The sequence below is a fragment of the Diplotaxodon limnothrissa genome, linkage group LG7 (assembly GCF_057381915.1).
Source record: "Diplotaxodon limnothrissa isolate DT_005_m linkage group LG7, D_limnothrissa_male_GT1.1, whole genome shotgun sequence".
In the NCBI taxonomy this organism is placed as follows: Eukaryota; Metazoa; Chordata; class Actinopteri; order Cichliformes; family Cichlidae; genus Diplotaxodon; species Diplotaxodon limnothrissa.
Window position 1 is genome coordinate 66771313 of NC_140602.1, and position 27058 is coordinate 66798370.

Here is a 27058-nt window from a genome sequence, read left to right on the forward strand (position 1 = left end):
TGATATAGCCAACACCGTTTTTCCTCAAGATGTTTCATGTTTAATGCATCACATTTCATAAACAATGTATTTCTCCATTAAGCTAATTCAACCAGTGCAAATAAAAGGTTCATCTTTGCCTTGTACTCTCTTTATTTAATAAAATCAATAATTTCCAGTGTAGTGGTTTTAATGTTCAGAGTCAGTCTAACTATGTTATTATATCTTTTTTTATGTAAACATACAAATGTCATATTCTCATAAAAGTCACAAGATTGTTGTTTTGAGATTTGTGGAGAAATCCTTGCAGTGACATTAGAGTAGCAGTTATCTAAATAAGTAAATTAAATTCAAACAGATTGTCAACTTGTTAGTACAATGTATTTACTAGCTTTTTTTTAATATGCAGTGTTGGGCAAGTTACTTTAAGTAATTAATTATAGTTACTTCTTCAAAAAGTAACTGAGTTAGTAACTGAGTTACAAGATTCTAAAAGTAATTAATTACTTGAAAAGTAACTATTGCCTTACTGGGCCTGGACCCCAGAGGGTTAAACATTTTTTTAACCCTCTGGGGTCCAGGGTATAATTGGCCATTTTTAACTACTTTTGATGTTTCCTCTACATTTCACCTTTAAAAACTATTTTTGTTTAGTATCATTGTTTTCAGCACGATCTCACGTGTCTGAATTTACAGTTATGTTTTCATTTTGACATACTGTATTAACAAAAAACATAAAATCTGAGTAGAAAAAGTTTTTTTAATTTAATTTAATTTTTTACAGTGCATTTACAATGACTGAAATTTACAATGGTTAACATTTTAGTTTCTCCTTCAAGTATCAGATAAAATGTTACACATTTATGGTTCATAATACATGTGCACAAATCAATGCCTGAGAACCTTAATCGAATGAACAATTTTTGTAAAGAAAAGAGAGTCAAAATGTGTCAATAATAATCTGACTGACTGATAAAGTTTCTCAAAAAGATTATACACGTGTCTCTACAATTTACTGAATCATAGCGTACACTGCACTTAATTTTTCACATTGATTATATATTTTGTTAAATAAGTGACATGATGAAATATGTCATGTTTTCATGTGAGTTTGTATTTAAATAATTTTCTTTTAAGGTTCCAATGATTTTTGTTAATATTTGCTAATATGCAAAACCCTAAATTTGAAATAGTGTTTACTTTCTCATTTACATTACATAGTTTCTGCAACACCAAAACCCTAAATTTGAATTCAGTTCAGTTTTATTTATATAGCACTAAGTCACAACAACACTTCCCTCAAGGCATTTTATATTGTAAAAACCCTATAATAATATAAAAAAACAGAGAAAACCCAACAATCATATCACTCCAATGAGCAAGTGATTTGACGACAGTGGAAAGGAAAAACTCCTTTTTAACAGGAAGGAACCTCCAGCAGAACCAGGACAGGAGAGGGACGTCCATGTGCAGCAATGGAAGCAGATATGGAAGATAAAGTCCAAAGCAGCCCCCATGGTAGTGGAAGCATAAAGAGTTGTAGCCCCATAACAGCTAAAATATTAACGTGTACCCTCAAGCTAGGCCTAGATAGATAGATAGATAGATAGATAGATAGATAGATAGATAGATAGATAGATAGATAGATAGATAGATAGATAGATAGATAGATTTTTTAAATTTTTTACAGCATACATGACATATTTGTGATATTTGTATTGCTTGCATAAAATAGTCCTCAAACTGAACTTTAAATCATTGCTTTTTTCTTACTGTTTAACAAGCTTTAGATCAGAAGTAAACCTGGTAGGCCAGCAAGTATCCATCGTTGTACATGTAGATCTGCTTGTTGGTGGGATTGTAGCTCAGACTAGCCACTGCTTTAGCTACCTTCTCCAGTGGTATTGCTAGTGAGTTGTCTTCTTTGCCTGTGGCTGTGTCGAAGGCGTAAAACACCTCCTCCCGGTACTCATTAACGTAACGAGTTGCGTACATCACACCGCACACCATGAAGGCGTTACTTACTGCCTTCTTGAACAACCTCGTTTCCCACGTCTGTGTCACGTTGAGACTCTTCACCTCGCTGTCCCAAACTAAGCGGCTGATCACGAGGTTACCATGGTTACCTATAGTGGCATAGAGAGCCCACAGTCCTGTTTCATCTGCCTCTACATCAACATCACTATTGAGCCGGCAATCGTAGTAACAATAGGGGAACTTGTTGTTGAAACCCACGCCGGTGCCTGGAAGAGTCACCCGTTTGACCTCGTTGGTCTCCAGGTCATACCGGCAAATGTCTGCAGAGCGGTAGCAGTGATAATACAGAGCCTCGCCATACAGGACGGCGTTCGGACCTTCATTTGTGCTGGGATGACTGTAAGATGAAGCAAAGGTCAATTCTCTGTGGTTTGTTGAGGCCATGAGGTCTTCATAGGTTTGGTAAAGGCGCACAGTGTTGCCCCAGATGTGGCTGCTGAGCAGAGGTTGAACCCAGTAACTGTTCTTCTGCCCCTCGCTCTCTTTCTGGGCTTGTTTTCCCCACGAACCAGAGATATAGCTCTTACCATGAGGACTGACTTTAGCTGTGATAGGGTCACTGATGTTGGTGATCAGACCTCTGAGGCAGTGCCTGTCATGACCTGGAAAGGCAGAAAGATCAGGAGGTTTCTGAAGGAGATAATAAGATACAGTCAATCATTGTCACCTATCGGGATCATTTATTTATGATCCCGTGAGAGTGTCTGTTTGGCTCAAATATTATTTTCAGACAGGATCAGGGAAAATAAGCTAGTTCTTGTAGTTCTTGAGTGACACAGCTTTGTACTGGGTCTTCTCCACCATTCCTTGTGCATAGGTAGAATCAAAATACAAAGAAAGTCCAATACCCCAATCACTGAGAAATACTGTGTTCAGGAATAATTGATTATTACAAATTAATTGATAATTGTCTCTCACTGACAATCCCACACACCCACAATTTTTTCATATCATAGTGAGGACATCTAATTGACATAACGCTTTCCCCAGCCACCTAGTCTAAACCTAACCATCAAAAATAATGCCTAACCCTAACCCTGTTGTAACCATCCATCCATTCGCTTCCGCTTGTCCTTTTCAGGGTCGCGGGGGGCGCTGGAGCCTATCCCAGCTGTCATAGGGCGAGAGGCGGGGTACACCCTGGACAGGTCGCCAGTCTGTCGCAGGGCCAACACACAGGGACAGACAACCATTCGCACTCACATTCATTCACACATTCACACCTAGTGAGAATTTGGATTATCCAATTAACCTATCCCCACAAGCTCCCCTCCCCTGTTGTAACCCTGACACTAAAATCACATTTTGAGCCTCAAACTCGTGTGAACGGGCATTTCGTCCGCATAAGTATAGCAGCATGTTAATTTTCTGTCCTCACAAAGATATCTAAACATGTACACCACACACACACACACACACACACACACATACACACACACATACCTCTGAAGTCTTTGGGGATTGACTTGCAGGTCTCCACATTATTCTTTAGGTAGCGCAGTTTCTCCTTCACAGTCTTCATGTTAAGCGTGTCTATTGTTTGCATCTTGTTTACATGTTTATGTAGTCTATCAGCCTATCAGAAATGGATATAATATTATTCCATTGATAATTCTGTTACATCACAACAGGTCACATGTGACCTGACATAATATAACATTAAATCTTTTCTTTCTGTTGTATTTTGCTGCCATTTGCTATTTTAGCTCTACCTCTTTGGAGAGTTTCTGTGTCTCGGAGTTGTTAAGCTGGCTGTGGACCACATCGATGTCCACCTGTAACTGGCTGAGCTCCTGGCCCAGCTGGCGCAGGGACAGTTCTGTATACAGGCCCCTGAAATGCAGGTAGTTGTAGGGTTCCAGCCGAGCCGTAAAGTTGGAAAACTGATCCTGGATCAGTGGAAGACGTTGGCTGGAGAACGTCAGCTGCAAGAAATGCAGACAAAAAAATCCTGTGATATTCTGATCCCAGACTGAAGTTGAAATATTATCTGGCAGACAATAACATAAAATTAATGGTAACAGGAAATCAATTCTGTGGGTATTTCAGTGTTTTTGCTTTTTAAACTTTTTTAAAGTATTTAATATCAAACATTGAAATGGTTATGAAAAGTGATTATTTTACATTATATTATTTTACAAATTTTACTGTGCATACTTTCTCATATCATATCAAATTTCAGTATAAGAGTATAATAAACGAGGAGGTACTTATAGAATAGAGATTCCAAAAGGCCAATGTGGAATATAACTGAAAAATAAAACACCGTGGACGCCGGCTGTGTATTTAAATCCCAACTGACAATGTAAGTTTAACAAGAACAAAAACAAGCCATAGGTTTTCTAGTTTTCAATATGAATCCTACAAATCTTTTTGTTGTTCAAAAATAAATCTGTTGAAGGTGGCAGAGGAATGATATGAAAATATAAACTTCAGTAACACATACATTTAAAAATTACATACCAATATATAGTATATGTGATAATAAAAAAATTATAAATAATGAAGCAATAATATTGCAATTGGTACTTATGCTTAAGTAGCAGAGGTGAGTAAAATAATGCTACATGAGTTCTTACCTCTTCTTGTAGGTTATTCAGAGATCCTTCACAGGTGTGAACTTCCTCCAACACGTACTTAAACTTCTGAGCAGGGAACAGCCACATGGTGGAGTTTAGCTGGCACACACATGCATTTGCCTTCTTGTAGCCCGACACTCGCTGACTCCGGCTGTCAGCCTGATTGTGGGTACAGCAGGTTAAATCCTGAGGAACTGTTCACGGGCTACTCAAATAACTTTTTCTCCTAAAATACTATATTAAATCATTAGCTTTGAAGTGTAACTTACCGTGGATGACAGCAGTAGCAATAGAAGTATCTGCAGCATGTTTAGCTGGAAAAACTGAGACTGGACCAACAAAGATGCACACACACAAACACACACAGTGCTCCTCTGTTTTCTCTAATAAACTCACTGACAACAAACACACAGCCTGCTGGCCTGTTTCCTGTCACTGATGGGTTGCGTCACAGACTTAAAAGCAATTGGATGACACAACTAAAAGCATCAAGCTGGACTTCTGTAGGACCCCTCCCACTTCCTTCATGTATTGTTAATTTATCAGCTCTCATTTCCAAATGTTTTCATTCCTTCCTAACAGGATTATTTCCTACTTTATTAATTTTTTAATTTTTTTTAATTATTATAGATTACTACTGGCAGATGTTATACATTTACTTTAACGTTAAAATGTTAAAACCTGTAACCAATGGAAACGGCCCTTTTAGCATATTGTAACAAATTAATCTGATTTTTACAAGGGTGAACTTAGATAAAAGTGATACACTCTTAGAAACTAAATAACAAGAGACACTTTTTAAATTCTATCACCTTTTTTATGTTAAACTATTTTTATCAGTTCTGAATAAAAAAGTAAAAAATTAAGCCCTTCTAATCTCTGTTACGTACCCTAAAAGGTAGGCATTTACATTGACATATTAATATGTAATGAAAAGTAGCAACTTCTAAACATGTACTTGCTTAGCAACGAAACCTTATACGTTATCATAAATTATCATTGGAAACTTGGAGACTGTTAAAAGAGCACAATAAATGATTTACTGTAAGATGTTGCATGCATAACACAAACCACAGAATTAAAAAAAAATCTAATTATTATTGCGGTCTGACTCAAAGTGGACACTTTCAGTTCCTGAAACTTTACCATTACAGGATCTACAACTAAGATTCAGCATGTATGTCTCAAAATAGATGCACGTATTAGTCACTGTCTGCCTTTATGTGCACTGTTAAAAAAAACATCTTAAAAAATTGGTAATATTCCAGCAGCTGGGGCGCCAAAATACTACCGTAAAATAACAGAAAATAACTTTCTCATAAAAATACAGTTATTTTCAGTAATGAAAATAGAGTTTGTTGCGCCAATTTTACTTGGGATTCTGCCTTTTCCAAGTGCTTTTAGACATTAAATTAGGAACATTTTGACGTGATCAAACAATGAAATCACCTATAAACAAGGTCAATGAATGTGGCAATAAGAATCATAATACGTAAATATACAGAAATATACAGTTAGCAGTTTGCTTAAATAATAATGATTGCATGCCCTGGGACAGACTGACAGAGGCGAGGCTGCCATATCAGCCCTTCTGGCCATTACCAGTAGGTGAAGAGTCTTGACCACGGACACAATACCGAGAGTGTCCGAGCCGGTGCTCGAATCGGCAACCTTTTGATCACAAGGCGAACTGCCAACTCTTGAGCCACGATTGCCCTAAATAGCAATGATAATAATACTTATGTGATGTAACACAAGGTTATAGGAATCATGTTATATACTTTTCCATAGCATTACATTTGAATTCAACAATTCAATCTTTCAAATAACGGACAGATATTTGTGAAATCATTAACTCAAAAGTGGATTATAGATGGCAGACAGTTGGTGTCGTAAACCCCCGCCTCTGTTCAAAGATGGTCGCTCACAGTGGACATAGATGGCTTCTTTCACTCCTCTTTCAAAACATCTGTCCTCTCTGTCCAAAATGTGAACATTGGCATCACATTACAGTGATTTAACGTTAATTTACATTTGAAATGTGAAATCACAGTCTATTTACGTAACTTTAATGATATTCTACAAGAACAGAACAAAACTGTAAAATGCACAGTAAAATACTTTTATATTAGGATTTTCCTACAGTACACCCATACCCGCGACCTTGTGGTTGTTAGTTCACATTCATTGGCCGATACCTAGCGTCATGTTATTATGTGTCCCAACATCCAATGGCATGTCACATTGTTTTCATGGCCACACCCTCACCCCAGGTGCAGAGGCCTATTTCTGTTCAGAAATGTTGTGAATACTTTGAGATTTATATTAATTGCAATTCCTACCTCTACATTTATTTTTTAAAATATATAATTAGCACAGCGTGGTCGTGCAATGTTTTATATGTTTTTTTTTGTTTTTATTCCTATTAATTATATTTTCACTTGTTACCTCTGAATTATTGAAATTACTCCTTTAATTATTGATTATTCTCATTCCTTTTTGATCATTTTATATATTTTTCCATAGTATTACATTTGAATTTAACAGATCATTCTCTCACATAACAGACAAATATTTGGGAAATTATGATACATTTCTGAATGTATTTTTACAATTGAAATATGCATATTTACAAAAATATATATTTAAAAAACAAGTAAATTGTGTTTTACTATATTTTCAGTACACTGTTACATTCTTGTCTGAAAAGATCTTAAAGGTTTATTTTGTCACACAGAAAGTAGTAATAAGAGTAATATTAAAAGTAAGTAGCTGCCACGATTGTTGGAAACTGGAATTGGCTGGGCCGCGCTATGAGTTCTGGGATAGGTTGGGCCACGAAGGATCAAAGTCAAAAAAAGTCAAAGTCAAAGTCAACTTTATTTGTCGATTCTTCCACATGTACAGGACATACGGAGAATAGAAATTGCGTTACTCTTCAATCCCTAGATAAATAGCAAATGAACATTTAAATATATTTAAATATAAAAGTGATTTAAAAAAATGCAAGTAAAATAATTAAAAAGTAAAAATTTAAATAAATACAATTTTACATATAACAAGGAAGCTATACAATATACAATATAATGGGTAAGTGACATTGAGTGTAAACCAGGCAGATACACCCGAAATGAGGGACACATCTGTCGGCTGCATATGTAGTATCCTTCGAATTGGGACAGCCTTCGTCCCCTGGCTGTGCCTTAATCGGTCTACAAATGCAGCAGGATGCAGCCTAGGAATTGAGACACGGCGATAGCGTCGGTATGTTACGTTTTGGGAAGAGAATGTGTTGCTTTAAAATCTTTCAGTCTTTCTCCAGTTGACTCATTTCTGTTTGCTGGTTTTTGTCAATAATTATAAAAGACAACATATGAGAATGGAGACCTCAAACGTTTACCAGATATGTTTATCGATATTTCATATATAAAAAAGGAAAAACATGATAAATTTTTTCAAAACTATACAAATTGTTTTCCTCACATCCTAAATGTTATTGGGTGGTGAGTTAATCAACCCATAAAAATACATTACAATTCAAATCAGTTAAATTAAACTGAACTGAGCAAGCGTACAGGATATCACCAATTCCAGTTGTGTAGCACGAGTAACGATAACAACTGCACAATTTGAACACTTAACAGGCACAAAAACATAGCATGGATAGCAACCTCTAGAGTTAAAAATTAATTGTGAATGGTATAATTGGACATGACATGATTTTTCTTTCCGTGGTATTTTTTGCACTCATGTAGAATTTTCACTTCCTGTTCCTGAAACCTGTTACTACATCTTCCATTGAGAGAAGCTGCATATGAAATGTCCTTAAAATCCTCAAAAAAAGGTGCATGAATCAGTTGTTTGGATTATCTTTGTATATTCCACGTATTCCAAGTTTTATTATCAGATGCACAGGAATGTGCTTATTCAGTTAAGGTGTAATAGTTTTCTGCATTTTTTTATTGTTGCTTTTATTCCACTGTGTTGCAGTATCTGTAGTAACAGTGTGTTTTTCTTTTTTCCTCTTTGTGGCTATTGTTTCTTGTTTAAGTTGTTCTCTTTCTCTCTTTGTGTCGTGCTTTCTCTCGCTTTCGTTCTGTGTCTGTGATTGTCAACATTTTTTATTTCTTCTCTAGACGTTCGCACGATTCCTCACAAGTTTGATGTTGCTGCTTCAGTCAGACACAAAATTTTCTCTCTGGTCCAACATGAGGCTGTATGTGATCATTCCACTGTGTGCTCTGCTCACCGTCACCAAGCAGGTAAGAAACACTGAAGCCTCAGGTCACATAGAAATCTTTTTAAAACTTTAGTACAATTCATAATACACCACCCTTACATTTTCAGGAGCATACAGAGTGTACATGCGAGCTGAATAACTCAGAGAGAATATTCCCCCATGAAAAACTCAGAAAAGTTGAAAGCAGTACATCAGACTGCAAAAGCAACATCATCCCACAGAAGGTAAGTTACCCTGCGACTCATAGTGTCATACTGTTTGTTTGTTTAACCACTGCTGTCTCTGCAGTCTGTGGAGCTGAAGAGTCTACTGCAGGGGTTGGAGCAACGTCTTACCCAGCTGAGCAAAGATGTGCTGATCCTGGAAAAGGAGGATGACAGAGGGCTGTATGGAGTTCTCAGCCTGTATCTTATAGAGAATGAAATGAATGAGATCAAGCAGCTGATTGACAAGCTCAACAGCACCACCCAGGAAAACCAGATCCTCACTGCTAGCGCCACTCGCCAGGTACATTCACAACCACATGCTGCAAAACGCTGACATCACCCTGAAGTGTACATCTACTATTGTGTTTTCACTATTCGATATTATAGATGGTGTTAACAGAACAGTGACATTTAATTCTGTTAAACATATTCTGTATATTCATTGTTTTGAGTGCCCTTTTGTTGATTTGTGGAGTATCAAGCCATGTTAAGAAATACATTTTTCTCTGTTTGGCTCCACATTTGAATGTCTTCTTTCTCTCAGCTGGAGATCATGAAAACAGAAATGAAAGCGCTGGAGAAGTTCGACACCATGCAGGTGATAAAGGGACGACAAACCATCGAGGTTCTGAGGACAGACCTGGACAGTTGCAAAAAGGAAGTGAAGGCACTCACCCAGCTTCCACAGCTTCCACAGGGTGAGTTATGCCTCACTTGCGATTGTTAAGAGGTTGAAACCTCTATAGGACTAGTATGGCTCACAGTTAATACACACTTTAATTTTCCTTCAGGTACTTGTCCTCGCAGCCGGCTTGTTAGTGTTACCGGGCCAGTGTTCTACACAGAAGGAGAGTATCCTGGCTTGTATTCTTATGGAGCCTGGGGCTGTGATCCCAAACCAGAGAAAGGGAAAGAGAACTGGTATTGGTTGGTGATGATGACTTCCAACAACAGATACTCCAACTACATTCGTTTTTACTCCAGCCTGAACTCTCTCATTAGGGGGGTGAGTGCCCCAGGTAAGGAACTGCTGTGTAGTGTCAAACGTGCCAGTCGTCCCTTTGAAGTGGCCGATGACAGGATCGAATTCCTTTGAGATTTTTTAAAGACAATGAAGACCTGTTTTCCTTTAACTTGTGTTACTGAAAATAAATGAGAATGACAGTGACTGCAGAGCTTCACAAATGTTGAAGTCCGGTTATACAGATCATTAGAAAGTTAACATGCACTGTAATTTAACAACAACAACAACAACAACAACAACAACAACAAAACTGACTAAAGTAGCATCGGGTGCAGTTTCTAGCAAATATTACGTTTAAATAAACTGTGAATATTCTTTGAAATAAATTGTAAAATGTTTGCAAGAAAGTAACAACTTCACCTGCACTGGAAGACTTCCTAGGAGATACTCTAGTAAATAGTTCTCATAAGAGAATAATTTAAGTCATTACCTGATAAAGTTCTATTAAACAATGTTATGTATTGATGCTTTACTAACTGTGCATATTTTAATGTGTCATACTGTGTAGATCTAAATTGCTTATTCGTTCTCTAAAAACACAACCAATGATACTTAAATTTGAGTTTCCCCATCACACTGCTTCTTCTCCTTTCACTTCTTTTCCTGCCAGGAAATGTCTACATCCACACCTCTAACCCAACTACCAACACCATCCAGGGTCCAAATAATGTTCTGTATGGAGGGGCTTTGTATTACAACTGTTACAACCGAGATGCTGTTTGTCATTTCAACCTCACCACCAAACACGTTACTACCTTAGAACTACACCAAGGCACTAGGTTTTTTTCCACAACTTTTTATTTGAGCTCATGAATATGAGACATAACTATGATGGAAACATTCATTTATGAATAAGAGTTGCTTTTTAAGTGTAAAACATTCACTGTTGTCCTCTGTTAACCAGATATAACTCAAAGGCTAACTTCTGCCACCTTGAGGAGTGTTACCCATACACTGATCTGGATCTTGCAACAGATGAATCTGGTGTCTGGGTGGTCTTCACCACCTCCCTGGACTTTGGCAACATGATCCTGTCCAAGGTGGAGGGGGGTGAACCACCTGCACTTGGAAAGACCTGGCAAACGTCAGTGTACAAGCAGGCGGTGACCAACACCTTCATGGCCTGCGGTGTTCTCTACGCCACACGTTACGTCAACCAAGAGCTCGAGGAGATCTTTTACTCATTCAATACCGTGACGGGGAAGGAGCGGTTCAACCTAGGCATCTTCATCAGCAAGATTTCTCCCAACATTCAAGCCCTGAACTACAGCCCTGTGGACCAGACACTACATGTCTACTCTGACTCCAACATGGTTTACTATAAAGTGATTTTTGAGTAAATTCATAAAAGATTCGATTCAAATAACTGCTCCAGTAAAATAAATATTTATGAAGGTCAGAAAAAAGGGCTGAAAAACCTTCATATATGGGGTAACTTTTAAGGTTAATTTTCATAGTAATGGTCAGTGTTTAATAATTTGCTAATTTTATTAGTTAGTTTGCTAATTTTTTTGTTTTTGTCTTTTACTGACTTAAGAGATTTTTTATTGACATCTTTAACTGACTTTATATAAAAGTAAAAAAAAAATTCTAATGAGAGTCAATATTTTTGTGTTTGAGGTGACAAATACTTTTGTGTTTTTGCCCCCTAACATTCTAATGAATTACATTAAACCATTTGCTGAAATGCAATATTGCCAAATTTATCTAAGCTGTATTTGATTTAAACCAGGGGTCTCGTAACCCCAGGCCTTGAGGGCCGGTGTCCTGCAGGTTGTAGATCTCACCGTGGATCAACACACCTTAAATAGTTCATTACCAGGCCTCTGGAGAACTTCAAGACATGCTGAGGAGGTAATTTAGCCATTTAAATCAGCTTTGTTGGATCAAGGACACATCTAAAATCTGAGTTGTGAAGTCCGAGACCCCTGCTTTAAACTACTTATTTTGTTACAGCTGTTACAAAATGAATAACTGATCCTTTACCCTCTAAAGTCTAAATCATCTTTGGCGCTGACCACAACAATGGCCCCAAGGCCTAAGAAAAGAGCACTTCTTTGGAAAACATGTTATGAGCTGTGCAGTAGATGTTAGTTTAAATGACCATTTGTGTTGTCCTCTAATTGCCAAGACCTAAGTGAACTACTTTTGAACCAGAACACAAATTAAATCTTCTAATGCACATCTGCACAGCAAATTAATCAAATTTAACATTTCCAATTCAAAATGAAAATATGAACAAAGCATATTGATTATTAAGTCTAAGCATAACTAAGTTTAAGCCCATTCTTTTCTTTTAGTGCTTATATTCCACTAAAATATATCAGTGACCAACTCAGACTTCATTTGAAAATCTAAAAGAAACCTTTTAATTTCTAAAAATGTGTTTGCAATACTTTAAAACATAATCAAACTCTGTGCTAAAGGTATTACCGGAGACTTGGTGTATGTAAAGCAGTTAAAGGGCTTAGAACACAATAAATTCAACCATTGCTAAGACATTGCATGCATAACACAAACCACAATATAAAAATAAAAAATTATTATTGCAGTCTGAGTGCAAAGTGGGCACTTTCTGTTCCTAAAACTTCACTGTTACAGGATCTACAACAAAAATTCTGCATGTAAATGCAGAATTTACATGCAGAAGGGTACATATTAGTCACCGTCTGCGTTTATGCAGGGTCTTATTGCATCATCCAGCCACAGCACTGAGTTATGAATGCTTATTGACTAGCAGACTGTAATAGTGTTAACAGAGTGTTATTACAACAGGTTTAGACTGCTGCCTGTACACAAAACTTTATCTCTGGTGATTATTCAATAAATAAAGGTTTAAGAGATGTCTGTATCAAAACAGACAATTATCTTTGTGTTGTCAGATAGACTGTACTTGGTTCTTGACATCCACTGCCTAACATTACTGTTGCTATGTTTGCTTAACCTTGTGTTTATCTGATGTCTTTAATATGGTGGCAAAAAATAGATGGACTGCTTCCAGTTGGAGACCTCAGTCTTGTATAAGTGACAATTTCAAATGGCCGTGAAATACCCATCTTGGAATCTGGATTCATGTTCTTTGTCCACTCTTGTTTGATTCATTTCATTGTGGTTTTCCACCTGTTGTCTTTGTGGTCTCTAGTTTTTGTCAGAGAAGTCGGGAGCTGTGTCTAGCACCTGAGAGCTGTCTTTATCATACTCCACAGAACAAAACTGTGGTATGAACACATTTTTAATTTCTTTAGTAAATTCATGACAGCTTCCTTTGATACATTTTTTAGGGAAGGTCCAAATCACATATGTTACATCATAAATTGTCTACAGCATATTGTGAAAAAGTCCTGGTGTTAAACTGACCTGCCTGCAGTTCGTAATATTATTCAACACGTTCTCATCTCAACACGTAACATACCACAATTTGTCATAGTCGTCAGCATGAGAGCAGGTTGAATCTATAAATGTGTTTTATGTGTGACATGAAGATCAAATCTGTTCACTTTCAGATCCTGAATCACTTTGGAAAACACTATGTGTATGGTTAAGGTTAGGGTTAGGGCTGGAATGGATGGCTGGAGCCTGTGCTTCAAGTGTGTCTTACCACTGTGTCTTAAGTGGCTTTCTGTTCAGAGCGTTTCATAAGGACAGAGGGGTACCTTTTACGTTACTATGAGACGCTTAGGGGAGTGACAAATGTTATGTGTTGGGAAAATTAAATAGATAAAAATAATAAAATAATTTACATTTCTTGAATTTCTTGGACAAATATGTATTGCTGATCCCAGTCTGGTATAGTCTGAGGCATAAATAAATTATGCATTATTTTAGCACAGACTGCTCACATGATACGGTTAAAAGAGCTTAGCGTGCACCAAAACGAGGTAGTGGCTAACACACTGCACGAATAATAAAGACCAGAACGAAATATAAAATTCAAATGGTGCAATTGGACACATTGTGATTTTAGTCTCTGGCTATTTTACGACTTGTCTCATTTTCAAGTCACCGCAGGTTTAGCTGTGACTCATACACATTATAAAACAAAAAATGTTCCCAGCATAAACTTTACTGTATGTAGCAAATACAGTAAAATTATAGTAAGTAAATATATTGTATAAAGTTTATTTTGTATTATGTTTTTTGTTGTGTGTTCTAATAGTGTTTAAGAGTGCATTTGAGCAAACTGTTGCAAAGACTCAGATTGCACTGACAGTTTTAAATCTGCAAAGAAACTTGCTGATGCAGTGGGTTTGCTAAAATATGTGCATGTCAGTAAACACAGAAAAATCATATCTTGAAGAATGCAGTGTTGTGTTTCGTAAGTCATTACTGCCATTGGCTCTGAGAATCCATATTGATTAAATTCGTAGATGATTAAATGTCCTGTGCTGAACAGCAGTGAAAAGGGGAAAACAACTTCAAAAAGTTTTTGTAATTAACAAAAAATGTCATGAAAAACAGTGACAAATGTCACTGAGATGCATGATGCATGAAATACAAACACACCCACATCCACTTCCTCACATACGGAGGTTAGCGGGAATGTTCACAAGCTGCTGCAGCAGTTTACAGATGGTTTTGTTCAGCTCTGCTCTCTGTGATTCACCATGAAGCTGTACGTGATTATTCCACTGTGTGCTCTGCTCACATTCACACATCAGGTAAGAAATACTGAAGACTTCCTTTAAATGATAAAATATCCATTTTGAATGAAGTGACAAATACCAAATACCACTAAATGCTGCTGCTTATTTCACTTAAAAATACATTTAAATTTCAGGCTCCTCCACGAGAAAAGTGTGCATGCGAGCTGAATAACTCAGAGAAGGCATTCCCTCATGAAAAACTCAGGATAGTTGAAACCAACGTATCAGACTGCAACAGCAACATCACCCCACGGAAGGTAACTAGTCTTTTAAAGCTCTCATGCTGTGTGTCTCCATTCCTGGTTAATCACTGCTGCCTCTGCAGACTGTGGAGCTGGAGAGTCTGCTGCTGGGGTTGGAGCGTCGTCTTTCCCAGCTGAACAAAGATGTGCTGATCCTGGAGGAGGAGGAGGATGACGGAGAGTTCAGTTCAGTTCAGTTCATTTTTATTTCAAACATTTCAAACATGTGCCTTCACAATCATTACAAAATATCATTCCATTATTTGTTTGAAAAGGAGTAGGCTGAAGTATTTACTTATTTGTCCCTACCCCCTCAAGTTGGATGACGGAGAGCTGTATGGAGTTCTCAGCTTGTATGTTATAGAGAATGAAATGACTGAGATCAAGCAGCTGATTGACAAGCTCAACAGCACCACCCAGCAACACCAGATCCTCACTGCTAACGCCACTGAACAGGTAGATTCACAACCACATGCTGCAAAACACTGACATCACTCTAAAGAGCATATTTACTATTGTTTTTACACTGTCTTGTAAAATCATCATCACTGTTATGTTATGTTATGTTATGTTATGTTATGTTATGTTATGGAAACAAAAAGTCTTGAAATTAGGTCAAAAGAGCATTTTGAAAAGTATTTGATATTGATAAGTGTGTTGTATTCATTTTTCTATTTCGCTTGATCTTTTAACATCTGCTGTCTCCAAGCTGGATAACCTGAAAGCAGAGATGCAAGAGCTGGAGAGGTTTGACACCATGCAGGTGATAAAGGGACAGCAAGTCAACTCTGCTCTGAAGGCAGATCTATTCAAGTGCAACAAAAAAATGAACACTACCGTCACACCAACCGAGCCCCCACAGGGTGAGTCTAACAACCAGGTGGGGTTGGGGGTTGGATGGCTGCTACTGAGGCCCTGAAGGGGTTAATAAACCATTTTACAGAAGACCAAACATGAACTAAACTGAGCTCAATACAATGAAACTAAAAACCATCAAACAAAGACGAGTTATGAAGGCATTACCAAACTATTTGAAGGCCATTATTGTATAATGTGAAGTATTATTGGCATTTGGTCAACATTTGCCTTATTTACCAAAAACGTATTAAGTACTTTCCAGGATCCTTACTTGTCAGAATCTATTATAAATGTAAATGTGTTAATAATGTCTGTTAAAACCTTTTCCAGTGATTATCTTGATGTTGGCTTGAAAATAAATATCTCCCTCTACTGTTACTGCAGCTTACTGCAACTTCTGCGTGCGTGTACATTTCACATTTTGGAGAGGCAAAGCATGAAATGAACCGGCGTGTCTACTCCACACTTTGTTGTGATATCAGGTTGCCTCGGTATACAAAGTATTCTAGAGACAAGTAGGAGGCCATTTGTCTGACAGCTGGTTGTACTATGCACTGCATCCATAAAAGTAGCAGCAGAAAGAACAACTGTTACACACTTCTCCCCTCAGGTACCTGTCCACGCAGCCGGCTTCTTAATGTCACTGGACCAAGGGTCTACACAGCAGGAGAATATCCTGGCTCGTACGCTTACGGAGCCTGGGGTCGTGATCCCAGACCAGAGGAAGGCAAAGAAAGCTGGTACTGGCTGGTCATGTTGACTTCCAGTAATATATATGCCCACTATGTTCGTCTTTACAGCAGTCTGAGTTCTCTCATCATTGGAGTGAGCGTCCCAGGTAAGGAACTGCTCTCTTCTTGTGGTTAATTGTCAGAGGTACAATTTATGTAACAAAGCATTTTGGGTTTTATTGCAATCACTTTGAAGTGGTTTGTTGATTTTATGTAAAAAAATCATTCACCCTGCAGGTTTACCAGATTTTGTGGTAAAACTTGAAGGAAAGCATAGAGAATATAAAGTAATTTTATTCGGCATATCCACAATACCTAACTATTTGAGGCATTCAGCTCAACAGTTGTGCAGATCTTTACAAAGATTAATGTGCACTTTAATTTGAAAATGAAGACTGAGAGAGACTGATAAGCATTTGGTGGACTAGCAACTACTGTACTTGTTGGCGCAGGATAGTATCTTTCTTTTTCACCAATGAGTGCTGGTCCTGCACACGTGCATAGTCAGCTCTGCCTTGGTTCCTTCTGAGACCTACATTTAGAAAGTCCTTATGAACAATTTTTTGCAGTTCTTTTTTATTAATGACACGTTTTTTACATACTAGAAATTGTTAAACTATTTTCTCACATTTATTCTTCCATATCGTTTGTCTTCTTCTTTTTCAGGTAACGTCCAGATCCACTCCTCAAACCCAACTACCAACACTATCCAGGGTCCAAATAATGTTCTGTATGGAGGGGCTTTGTACTACAACTGTTACAACCAAGATTATGTTTGTCGATTCAATCTCACCACTAAAAGTGTCACAACCTTACAACTACCAAAAGGCACCAGGTTTGTCTTGGACCTCATTACTGGATGAAATGCTGAATAACTATGACAGAAACTTTCACTGCTATCCTCTGTTAACCAGGTACAACTCAAAAGGTAACTTCTGCCATCTTGAGGAATGCTACCCATACACTGACCTGGACCTGGCAACAGATGAGTCTGGTGTCTGGGTGGTCTACACCACCACCCAGGACTTTGGCAATTTGGTTCTCTCCAAGCTAGAGGAGGGTGAAACACCGGTGCTTGGAAAAACCTGGCGCACTTCAATCTACAAGCGGGCAGTGACCAACACCTTCATGGCGTGTGGCGTTCTCTATGCAACACGTTACATTAACAAGGAGGTCGAGGAGATCTTTTACTCATTCAACACCGTGACGGGACAGGAGAAGTTCAACATTGGCATCTTCATGAACAAGATGTCTACCAACATTCAAAGCCTAAATTACAGCCCTGTGGACCAGATGCTGCATGCTTACTGTGACTCCAACATGGTTTCCTACAAGGTGTTGTTTGGGTAAATTGTTATGTTGATGCTTAAAGCCAATTTTCACATAAATGAAATAAACATTAAAACCTCCCTACTTCCTCCTTGTGATATTTGCCATTTAGGTAAATGGCCTGTATTTGTATAGCGCTTTACTTAGTCCCTAAGGACCCCAAAGCGCTTTACACTACACACAGTCATCCACCCATTCACACACACATTCACACACAGGTGATGGCAAGCTACTTGGTAGCCACAGCTGCCCTGGGACGCACTGACAGAGGCGAGGCTGCAGGACACTGGCGCCACCGGGCCCTCTGACCACCACCAGTAGGCAACAGGTGAAATGTCTTGCCCTAGGACACAATGACCGAGACTGTGAGAGCCGGGGCTCGAACCGGCAACCTTCCAATTACAAGACAAACTGCCAACTCTTGAGCCATGATCACATTTAGGTGGCTGATTCTACAGGAGATATCTGCGAAGCTTTCTCCGATGCATTTACAGTTAAATTTAATTTGTGCAACATTTTAAATTCTCCTTCAAGCATCATAGAAAATCTTCCACATTTTAAAGCTCACAATTTAAGTGCAGACCACTGAAAGTGGAAGAGCTCTTGCAAAGAAGTTGCAGTCTTTGCATCAACCGTAAACTCCTCTGTACACCAAAGTATTCTGGAGTTAATAGTGAATCCAATTGCCTGACAGCTGGTGCCCAAATGGGGTCATTCAATGGGAAAATGATGCCACACAGCAGCAAATCTACAACTGAATTATTAAAAAAGCAAAGAAAAAATCAGGGTGTTGCAATGGCACAGTCAGTCCAGCTCTCAACCCAGCTGAGATCCCGTGAGAGCTGTGCATCATAAAAACCTCCATAGCTTAATGAACCAAAGCAATGTTGTAAAGGAGACAAAATTCCTCCATAATGATTTCAGAGACCAGTAAAGTCATACAGAAAGATTACTGCAAGTTATTGCAAGATGGTTCTACAGATTATAAAATTATGGGCTTTATATCTTTTTACACACTGCTTCTACATCTGGCTTAGTTTTTCTTAAATAAATTATATGTCATGTGTTGTTGTTCATCTGATGTTGTATTTAAATTATTTCCCGGTAAGGAGCAGATGGTTTTGTTATTATTATTTTCTGACATACGAAACCCTGGAATTGCAATAGGGTTTATGTAGCTACCACAAGGATTGACGTAAGCACCATGTAGAGTTATTAAACAGGGTTTATTCTGGTCTTGACAACCCGTGAGAACTGCTCACGTTCGAAACAATTAAAAAAAACATCACATCAGAATGCATTCTTGTGCTTTGTTTCAATCAATCAAAAGTCATTAATCACAGAAACAAACATTTCAAATACACAAACCTCGTGAGTTGGCATCCAGGAGGGGGTAACTAGCCTTTTATGGCCTTAATATATTCTTTTCTATCTTTTTTCTCACTTATTTCTTGTCTTTATCTAACTCTGAACATTACTTTATTCATATGTGGAGCTAACCGAGAGCTGCAGCGTCCAGACACTAGCTGTGTCCCAAAAGGTCGGCTGCATCCTTCGGAGGACCCGGCCTTCGCAGTCTACGTGGGCCAGGTCCTTCGAAGACCGAGAAGGCCGGAAGTGCGAGACTGTGAAATGAAACAGACGTCTCCGAAAACGTCGGCACACTTTTGCAAATATGCGATGTCTTGATAAACTAAGCAGATATTTGTAATTTACACAGCTACTTTCTCACCTGAACATATGCTAAAAGTTTATTTTGTGACCCAGAAAGATTAATAAGACTACTTTTAAAACTCAGTAGCGGCCGCCATTGTTGGCAACAGAAATTTGGCTGGGCCGCGCTATGAATTCTGGGATATGGTGGGCCACGAAGGACACACCCAACCCATCCTTCAAATTTGGGGAAATGAAGGACGCATTTGTCGGCCGCATTTGAAGGAGTCGACGAATTGGGACAGCCTTCGACGCCTGGCTGTGACGTAATCGGCCTTCAAATGCGGCCTCCGAAGGATGCAGCCAACGTTTTGGGACACAGCTACTATGTGCGCTAGCAAAAAGGTCACTGGGTGGAGACCCAAACTGCAAAGAACTGTACCCTCCATAGTTCACCACCAGATGGTACAAAAGAGCAAAATCTGGACATAAAGCTCAACAAACCATCATATGCAAAAGACCGTTACAATTTACTCTCTCTTTCCCATGACTACATTCGGAGTTGCTGCAGCACCATAACCCTTTCCTATGTCTAATATAAAAAGGAGAAACAATAAGTGAGGCACAAAAGTAGCAACTATGACCTGTGAATACTAGATGACTACTATATGAATGTTCTGTTGAAGTGTGGCTTGAACTTATGAAATGGACACATGAAGTTTTTTGGTAAGTACATTTTCTTATCCTCTAAGGTCTGTGTCATCACTAGTGACACTAGCACTCACCCACCCTCACAAAACAAAACAAAAAAACGATTAAGTATTATAAAACTGGGATGACGAGGTCAATAAGACGATGTTAAGAAACAAAAGGATGATGCTAAGGGTGCCAGGGGGTCAAGGAGTCACATGGGAGGGTGTGAGTTTGTTATGTGAGTGTGTTCATGGAATCCCAGCATAATGTCACCATCTACAGGTGGCTTCTTAGGAACAATGACACTTCTGCAAATGTCACCTGACAATCGTGTTTCCACAGCAGAAATAGTATAGCAGTAAGAGCACAGAGGCCTTATGTGCATTTCTTAAAAATGAAAGGAAGACGCTATAAGGGGAAAGGAAAACAGCATCCAGTGCACCAGCGAAGGGTCTGAGAGTCGGTCCTAATGGTATGGCATGAAAATAGTGCCTAGCCTATAGTGGTCTTGAAAACTCTCTATAAATATGCCTACCGGACCATAGTTGACCCACCACCAAACCGGTCATGCTGAACAATGTTACAGGCAGCATAACATTCTCCACGGCTTCTCCAGACCTTTTCACATTTGTTATATGTGCTCAGGGTGAACATGCAGGGCCCCTATGGTGGACCATGGTGCAGGGCAGTGATCACAGGGCCTACCAGAGGATGTCAGCCTGTTCTAAATGTTCTAAAAATTGTGCTTATTTCAGAGGAATGACCAAATTTCTTATTCAAATATTATGATCTTATAAATGAAGGAGCCCTATCATCTTTACCTAAAGCTCCATATTATCATTATCATTATCAAGTCTATCTTTTCACGAGTCTCAGGTCTAAATAAGGTTGCTTTTTTTTGTTTGTTTTATACTGCACATTGATTCAGATCATTTATGCCAATTTTCTACTGACTGTCTACACAACTTAAGGTTTTGAAGAGCACATACATGAGACATCTGCCCGTTTGCCATCTCCAATCATACATAGTGGTAGTTGAAAAGAAGCAGAAAACAACAGTTGAGGTGTATATAGCAATCCCACAGGACAACAACATGAGAGAAAAAAAGGAGCATGGGAAAAATGAGAATTACGAGAGGCTGAAGGAACAACAGGAACAGATGTGAAAGGTAAAGTCCAAAATGGTCCCATTGGTAGTAGGAACATTATGAGCTGTAACTCTTAAACTAGAAGAATGGCTCTACAGCACTGTAGGTCTCTGTCCAGAGTGCACTCCTAGGAACAACTAAGATAATGTGCAGAACCCTCAAAATCCCAGGAATCTGTTCGAGGACCGAAGCTTGAGGAACACAGACACAGAGAATAATAACAGAGAGTGAACAAAGCATTATGCAGACGAACAAGACTTTGATCTGTTTATCACCCTTTAAGTTGTTGCTGGAACCAAGCTTTTTTTGAAGTTTGTTGTTAATGATCAAAGAAGAAAGCAAAACTCACTATTCAAACGATGCAAGCTGTCAAGTAAAATCAATATATATGTGATTGTGTCACAAATAACAACAAAAACATTTTTTTGTGTGAAATAAGGCCAGCAAAAGATCAATCTAAGTTTATTGTTACCAAAGACTTTATTATGATCTCAGCTGATGTTTCCATTCAGTGTTACTAAAGTACATTATGTTAGAAGAACAATCTTAATAGTCTATATGATATAACTTTAGCATTTGCATCATAAATCATTGCTTTTTTGTTGCTGTATCATATTTCATTAACTGTTTGATCAGAAGATCAGAAGTGGGCCTGGTAGGCCAGCAAGTATCCATCGTTGTACATGTAGATCTGCTTGTTGGTGGGATTGTAGCTCAGACTAGCCACTCCTTTAGCTACCTTCTCCAGTGGTATTGCTAGTGAGTTGTCTTCTTTGCCTGTGGCTGTGTCAAAGGCGTAGAACACCTCCTCCCGGTACTCATTAACATAACGAGTCGCGTACATAACACCGCACACCATGAAGGCGTTGCTCACTGCCTTCTTGAACAGCCTTGTTTCCCACGTCTGTGTCACGTTGAGAGTCTTGGTCTCACCATCCCAAACTAACCGGCTGATCACAAGGTTTCCATGGTTACCCAGAGTGGCATAGAGAGCCCACAGTCCTGTTTCATCTGCCTCTACATCAATATCACTATTGAGGCGGCAATCGTAGTAACAATAGGGGAACTTGTTGTTGAAACCCACACCGGTGCCTGGAAGAGTCACCCGTTTGACCTCGTTGGTCTCCAGGTCGTACCGGCAAACGTCTGCAGAGCGGTAGCAGTTATAGTACAGAGCCTTACCGTACAGCACAGCACTGGGACCCTCAATGGCGTTGGGGTGGCTGTACGATGAGGCAAATGTAAAGTCTTTGTGGTTTGTTGAGGCCATGAAATCTTCATAATTTTGGTAAACACGTAGAGTGGTGCCCCAGATGTGGCTAGTTGCCAGAGGCTGAACCCAGTAGCTGTATTTCTGGTCCTCGTTCTCCATCTGGGCCTGTTTGCCCCATGAACCAGAGATGTAGCTCTTACCAAAAGGACTGAGCTTGGTTGTTACAGGGTCACTGATGCTGGTGATCAAGCCCTTAAGGCAGTTTCTGTCCTGGCCTGGAAACAGAGAAATCAGAAGGAATGCCAAGTGATGACATCAGAAATTTAAAAAAAGAAACATCCTCTATATAGACTGAATTATTTACTGGAAAACCAAATGCTTGGATGTCAATACATTTTTAGTATGTGTAAAACAGATAAAGAGGTGAATCACTCTATTAGGATTTTTTTATTTCCACACAGTGTCAGATTGTTATCAAAAGGCTGGGTACATGCTTTGGAAACTTTTTTCTTCTCCCTCTACACAAGCATTGCAATATATTTGCAAAAAACACTGGAAAAACTGTCAGACTGAAAAACATATTTTTAATATCATCAGTTTTAAACCTGCATTCTCTTTAATGACCAGCAGGGGGTGTCTTCTGGTTGCAAAATGACTTGTAGGAACTCTGTGGTTGACAAGCTGGTGATGAGTGTGTGGTTTCATTCAACATTTAAACACAATATACAAAACAGTTAAGTTTGTATTCAATATGATTCAAAATTGGTGACTGAGCCCATAAACAGTAAAGTGTTAATAGAGGTTAAATAAGTTAAATAAAGTAGAACACCTTTTGGAGCCACAGCCTCACGATCTGGTGGCCTTCAGATAGAATCCAGGTTTTTCTGATATTTATATATACTGCTGTATTTGAGCAGTCACAGTGCTTTCTTATTACAAACCTCATTCAGCCATTCACACACATTCAACAAGTGATTTTTTTTCTGTCCTTTATTAGAGACGATAGCTAACCACAGTATGCTTACAGTTGGTGTACGCACACACATACCTCTGAAGTCTTTGGGGATTGATTTGCAGGACTCCACATTATTCTTTAGGTAGCGCAGTTTCTCCTTTACAGCCTTCATGTTAACTAAGTCAGCTGTTTCTAACCTGTCCACATGTGTCCGCAGTTTAACCACCTGCCACACGGTCAGAAGGTTAATTCATGGGAACACCCATTACATTTCATTTTTAAACAGACTTACTTATTTTCATTTTATCATGACTAATCGAATGTAATACATTTTTTCTCATTCTTCATATTTTTTCTTGTTCTAGCTTGTGACTGATATATTGTAGCATATTTCTTGTATTACAGATTTGTTTTTGTTTTTTTAATGCATTGTGTTGCCACTTGCAGTTTCACAATACCTCTTTGGAGAGCTTCTTTGTCTGTGCATTGTTCAGCTGGCTGTGGACAACACCAACATCTGTCTCTAGCTGGCTGAGCTGCTGGCCCAGAAGGCGCAGAGACAGAGCAGAGTACAGGCCCTGGTTGTGCAGGTACTTGTAAGGCCCCAGCCTGGCTGTCAAGGAGGTAACCTGAGCCTGGATCTGAGGGAGACGCTGGCTGGATATCTTCAGCTGCAAGGAACAAAGAAGCATAAAAAAAACTTCTGTGTCACATCTTGATAACTGAATGACCAGAAAGACCGTGTGAGAGGCTTAACTCAAGCAATTTTGTGCGATCTCATAACTAGTGAAATAAAAATACAATTTGTTTTCACAACCTGCCTGGAAGCTTTGGTTGACTTGTTTATTGAGATTACAGATGTGTACCTTGAAAAGTGTTTAAGAAGTGCTGTTTGTGTTTTATCTGTTCTGAACATGTGAAAAATATCTTCCTGAATAAATTATATTTAATTAGCTAAATTAGCTAGGGTAAAAAAAAAATAGCATATTGTACAACTAAAAAAAAAAAAAACTGTGAAGCACAACAATGATAAAACCATTTTCACAGTAATAGTTACTTCATGCAGCAAATTTCAGGGTTAAAACTGAGGCCAGTGCTTAAGTGCCTAACTGCAGTTCCTCTAATGACCACTTGAGGCTGACCATTAGAAAAAGATTGAACTAGCACGACTTGTTTGAAAGGGATGCCAGGAGAAAGCCTCTTCTCTCTAAAAATAACATGGCAGTGTGGCTTAGATTTACAAAGTTAAATCCAAATAATCTACAAGATTTCTGGAACATTTTCCATTTGACAGACCACAGTCCACAGCACCACAGTTAGAGAAAAACAAACACAGCATTGCGGTGTCAACCATGAACTTCTCTGTATAGCAGAGTAGTCTAAAGTCAGATGTGAGGACATTTGTCCAGCAGCTAAAGCTTGGCCCAAACTGGGGCATACAATGATCCTAAGCACAGCAGGAAACTATGCCTGGTTTGCTGCTTCGAGTTGCTGAAAGAGAAAAGAATCAATGTCTTGTAATCCACCAAAGTCCTGTCTTCAGCCTGATTGAAATGTTGTGGTGGGACCTCAAGAGATCTGTGCAGAAATAAATGTCTGAACTGAAGTAACGTTGTAGACAGAGTGGGACAAAATTCCTCCGCAATGAAGCTGATAAAGTCAAGGCATGTGCTTAGTTTTTGCGTTTTGACTTTGTTTTTGTTAAATAAATAATAAAATGATGTAATGTGACATGTTGCAGTTCATTTGATTTTTGTCTTAAAATAATTGGTTGAGGACCAGATTTCTTTTTTATTATGACAGAGGTTGTACTTTTTTTTTTGAGACATGAGTCTCAGCAGTACACTCATACATTTTCTTGCTAATACAGCTTACTAGCATAAGCTATTAACATTCACAACTGTCATCCAAACAGAGTCACTTGTGGTTCCAAAAAGTTAACATACCTGTGGCCAAAACGCTAACACTCAGGCTTCTTCCAAAGCCTGTCGAAGGCATCACGCTACTCACTTCCAACTTTTATGTACATTATTCCCTTAACTCCCCGCAATTCCTTGTCAATCAATCCTCCATGCACCACAGATACCGCAAAATGACACCTCTACACACACATACATGTATATATATACTTAGACATTCTATGCTATCCAGAAATACTCCCCTGCTCCTTCACACTCTCTTTCCACACTTTGATGCATTTACCTCCTCCTCTGTCCTGCCTTCCAGTGTCATATGTTTTTTATTACACTTTATTATTTTAATAAATAATAGAGGAAAGAATAAAGACAAAATATATATTATAAAGAATGCATCACTGATGTATATGGAAACTCTTGACATTGAACAGAATGGGGTCATTTTATTTATATTTTTGTTAGTCAGGGTGGAATAGATTGACATTTTCAGTCTGACATTCAAGAAATGTACCGACAACAATAATCTGAAATGGAAGTAGAAATGATGACACTAAAATAAACGAATTCCTACCTGTTCCGCCAGGCTGTTCATAGATCCTTCACAGGTATGAACCTGCTGTAACACAGTCTCATACTTCACAACAGGGAAAGACCACACGGTGGAGTTTACCTCACACACACATGAGTCGTCCTTCTTCAGGCCGAGCACCCACTGAGCCTGGCCATCACTCTGCAGTCACACACAGTAACACTTATGTAATATACAATAGATATTCATAAAATAGTATACATTCCAACTTTATGTTCTGTTTTCAAGTGTAGGATGTCAGGTACAACTCACTGTGACCGTGAACAGCAGCAGAATCAGCAGCACCATGTTTACAGTTGGAGGAATGAAGCCAGAACTGATACCAGCAACTTTCTGCTTCTCTTTTCGCTAAAACACCAGATCTGAATGGACACACCTACCAAGTTTGGTTTTCGTCACTACTTCAGAGCCTTCAAAACATCTGCACAGATGTGAAACTCTAAAGAGGCCAAACTCTAGAATTTCACAACAGCTATCGTCAACTCAGGAGTTTTACACTTCCTCACTTCTTTTATGCAATATCTTTTTTTTTTATTTTGCAATATCCTCTGCTTATACCTCTGTTTACAAACTCATTTATGAAACTTCTCACGCAGTTCTCAATAACGCCAGAAAAAACTCAACACCTGGGCAAACAAACCCAAACATGTTTTATACTTTAGATTAGGTTGTTATTTGAACCTTCTGAGGTCTACTTGATGATTGGTGGTGACCCCTAACCCTAAGCATATGTTTTCCAGCAGCGACAGAGTGAAAATGCAAATATTTTTTGTTGCATGTAGGAAAAAATAAAAAAAAAATTGTCAAGATTTGGGAGAACAATTTTGATAAAGAACAAAATTCATGTCTTCTGACTACATAGATTTTGGTCATCAGTAATGATGACGTCAGGGGTGACAGCGTGGCAGGTGAGCTTGTCAAAGCTAGGAGGTAGAATTTCTTGTTTTCTTAGTGTATCGTGTTAAATTAGTGTTGATATGTAGCAAACTGTGATCTATATTACAGCAAGAGCTCTTCGACCAA

At 38.6% G+C, this 27058-nt stretch overlaps 4 protein-coding genes across 4 annotated transcripts; 2 read left to right on the forward strand and 2 right to left on the reverse strand.

Moving 5' to 3' along the window:
• Positions 1-1770: 1770 nt before the first annotated feature.
• On the reverse strand, positions 1771-4903 carry LOC146629618 (olfactomedin-like). Its single transcript, XM_085358759.1, has 5 exons — positions 4865-4903; positions 4596-4754; positions 3729-3941; positions 3460-3592; positions 1771-2618 (listed from the first exon to the last, which is right to left on the reverse strand). The coding sequence occupies exons 1-5, from the start codon at positions 4901-4903 to the stop codon at positions 1771-1773; spliced, it is 1392 nt and encodes a 463-aa protein (XP_085214885.1).
• A 3900-nt stretch (positions 4904-8803) lies between these two features.
• On the forward strand, positions 8804-11405 carry LOC146629619 (olfactomedin-4-like). The gene is made up of 7 exons (XM_085358760.1): positions 8804-8857; positions 8943-9059; positions 9124-9342; positions 9586-9739; positions 9833-10060; positions 10676-10844; positions 10970-11405. Exons 1-7 carry the CDS (start codon positions 8804-8806, stop codon positions 11403-11405), a joined length of 1377 nt encoding a protein of 458 aa, XP_085214886.1.
• Positions 11406-14669: 3264 nt separating this feature from the next.
• LOC146629620 (olfactomedin-4-like) lies at positions 14670-17889 on the forward strand. Its single transcript, XM_085358761.1, has 8 exons — positions 14670-14723; positions 14843-14965; positions 15034-15141; positions 15269-15406; positions 15660-15813; positions 16419-16646; positions 17206-17374; positions 17454-17889. Exons 1-8 carry the CDS (start codon positions 14670-14672, stop codon positions 17887-17889), a joined length of 1410 nt encoding a protein of 469 aa, XP_085214887.1.
• Positions 17890-21944: 4055 nt separating this feature from the next.
• On the reverse strand, positions 21945-26341 carry LOC146629621 (olfactomedin). Its single transcript, XM_085358762.1, has 5 exons — positions 26288-26341; positions 26018-26176; positions 23989-24201; positions 23624-23756; positions 21945-22850 (listed from the first exon to the last, which is right to left on the reverse strand). Exons 1-5 carry the CDS (start codon positions 26321-26323, stop codon positions 22003-22005), a joined length of 1389 nt encoding a protein of 462 aa, XP_085214888.1. The 5' UTR covers positions 26324-26341; the 3' UTR covers positions 21945-22002.
• Positions 26342-27058: the final 717 nt, after the last annotated feature.

Excerpts from the sequence above, each read along its gene's own strand:
- LOC146629621 (XM_085358762.1), bottom strand. The coding sequence starts at position 26,323 with ATGGTGCTGCTGATTCTGCTGCTGTTCACGGTCACA. Across the intron at positions 24,202-26,017 it reads TGAACAGCCTGGCGGAACAG|CTGAAGATATCCAGCCAGCG; the intron begins GTAGGAATTCGT and ends TGTTCCTTGCAG. Across the intron at positions 23,757-23,988 it reads CAAAGAAGCTCTCCAAAGAG|GTGGTTAAACTGCGGACACA; the intron begins GTATTGTGAAAC and ends ACCGTGTGGCAG.
- LOC146629618 (XM_085358759.1), bottom strand. The coding sequence starts at position 4,903 with ATGCTGCAGATACTTCTATTGCTACTGCTGTCATCCACG. Across the intron at positions 4,755-4,864 it reads TGCTACTGCTGTCATCCACG|GCTGACAGCCGGAGTCAGCG; the intron begins GTAAGTTACACT and ends ACCCACAATCAG. Across the intron at positions 2,619-3,459 it reads AATCCCCAAAGACTTCAGAG|GTCATGACAGGCACTGCCTC; the intron begins GTATGTGTGTGT and ends CTGCCTTTCCAG.
- LOC146629620 (XM_085358761.1), top strand. The coding sequence starts at position 14,670 with ATGAAGCTGTACGTGATTATTCCACTGTGTGCTCTGCTCACATTCACA. Across the intron at positions 15,407-15,659 it reads CTGCTAACGCCACTGAACAG|CTGGATAACCTGAAAGCAGA; the intron begins GTAGATTCACAA and ends GCTGTCTCCAAG. Across the intron at positions 16,647-17,205 it reads CATTGGAGTGAGCGTCCCAG|GTAACGTCCAGATCCACTCC; the intron begins GTAAGGAACTGC and ends CTTCTTTTTCAG.
- LOC146629619 (XM_085358760.1), top strand. The coding sequence starts at position 8,804 with ATGAGGCTGTATGTGATCATTCCACTGTGTGCTCTGCTCACCGTCACC. Across the intron at positions 8,858-8,942 it reads TGCTCACCGTCACCAAGCAG|GAGCATACAGAGTGTACATG; the intron begins GTAAGAAACACT and ends TTACATTTTCAG. Across the intron at positions 9,740-9,832 it reads GCTTCCACAGCTTCCACAGG|GTACTTGTCCTCGCAGCCGG; the intron begins GTGAGTTATGCC and ends ATTTTCCTTCAG.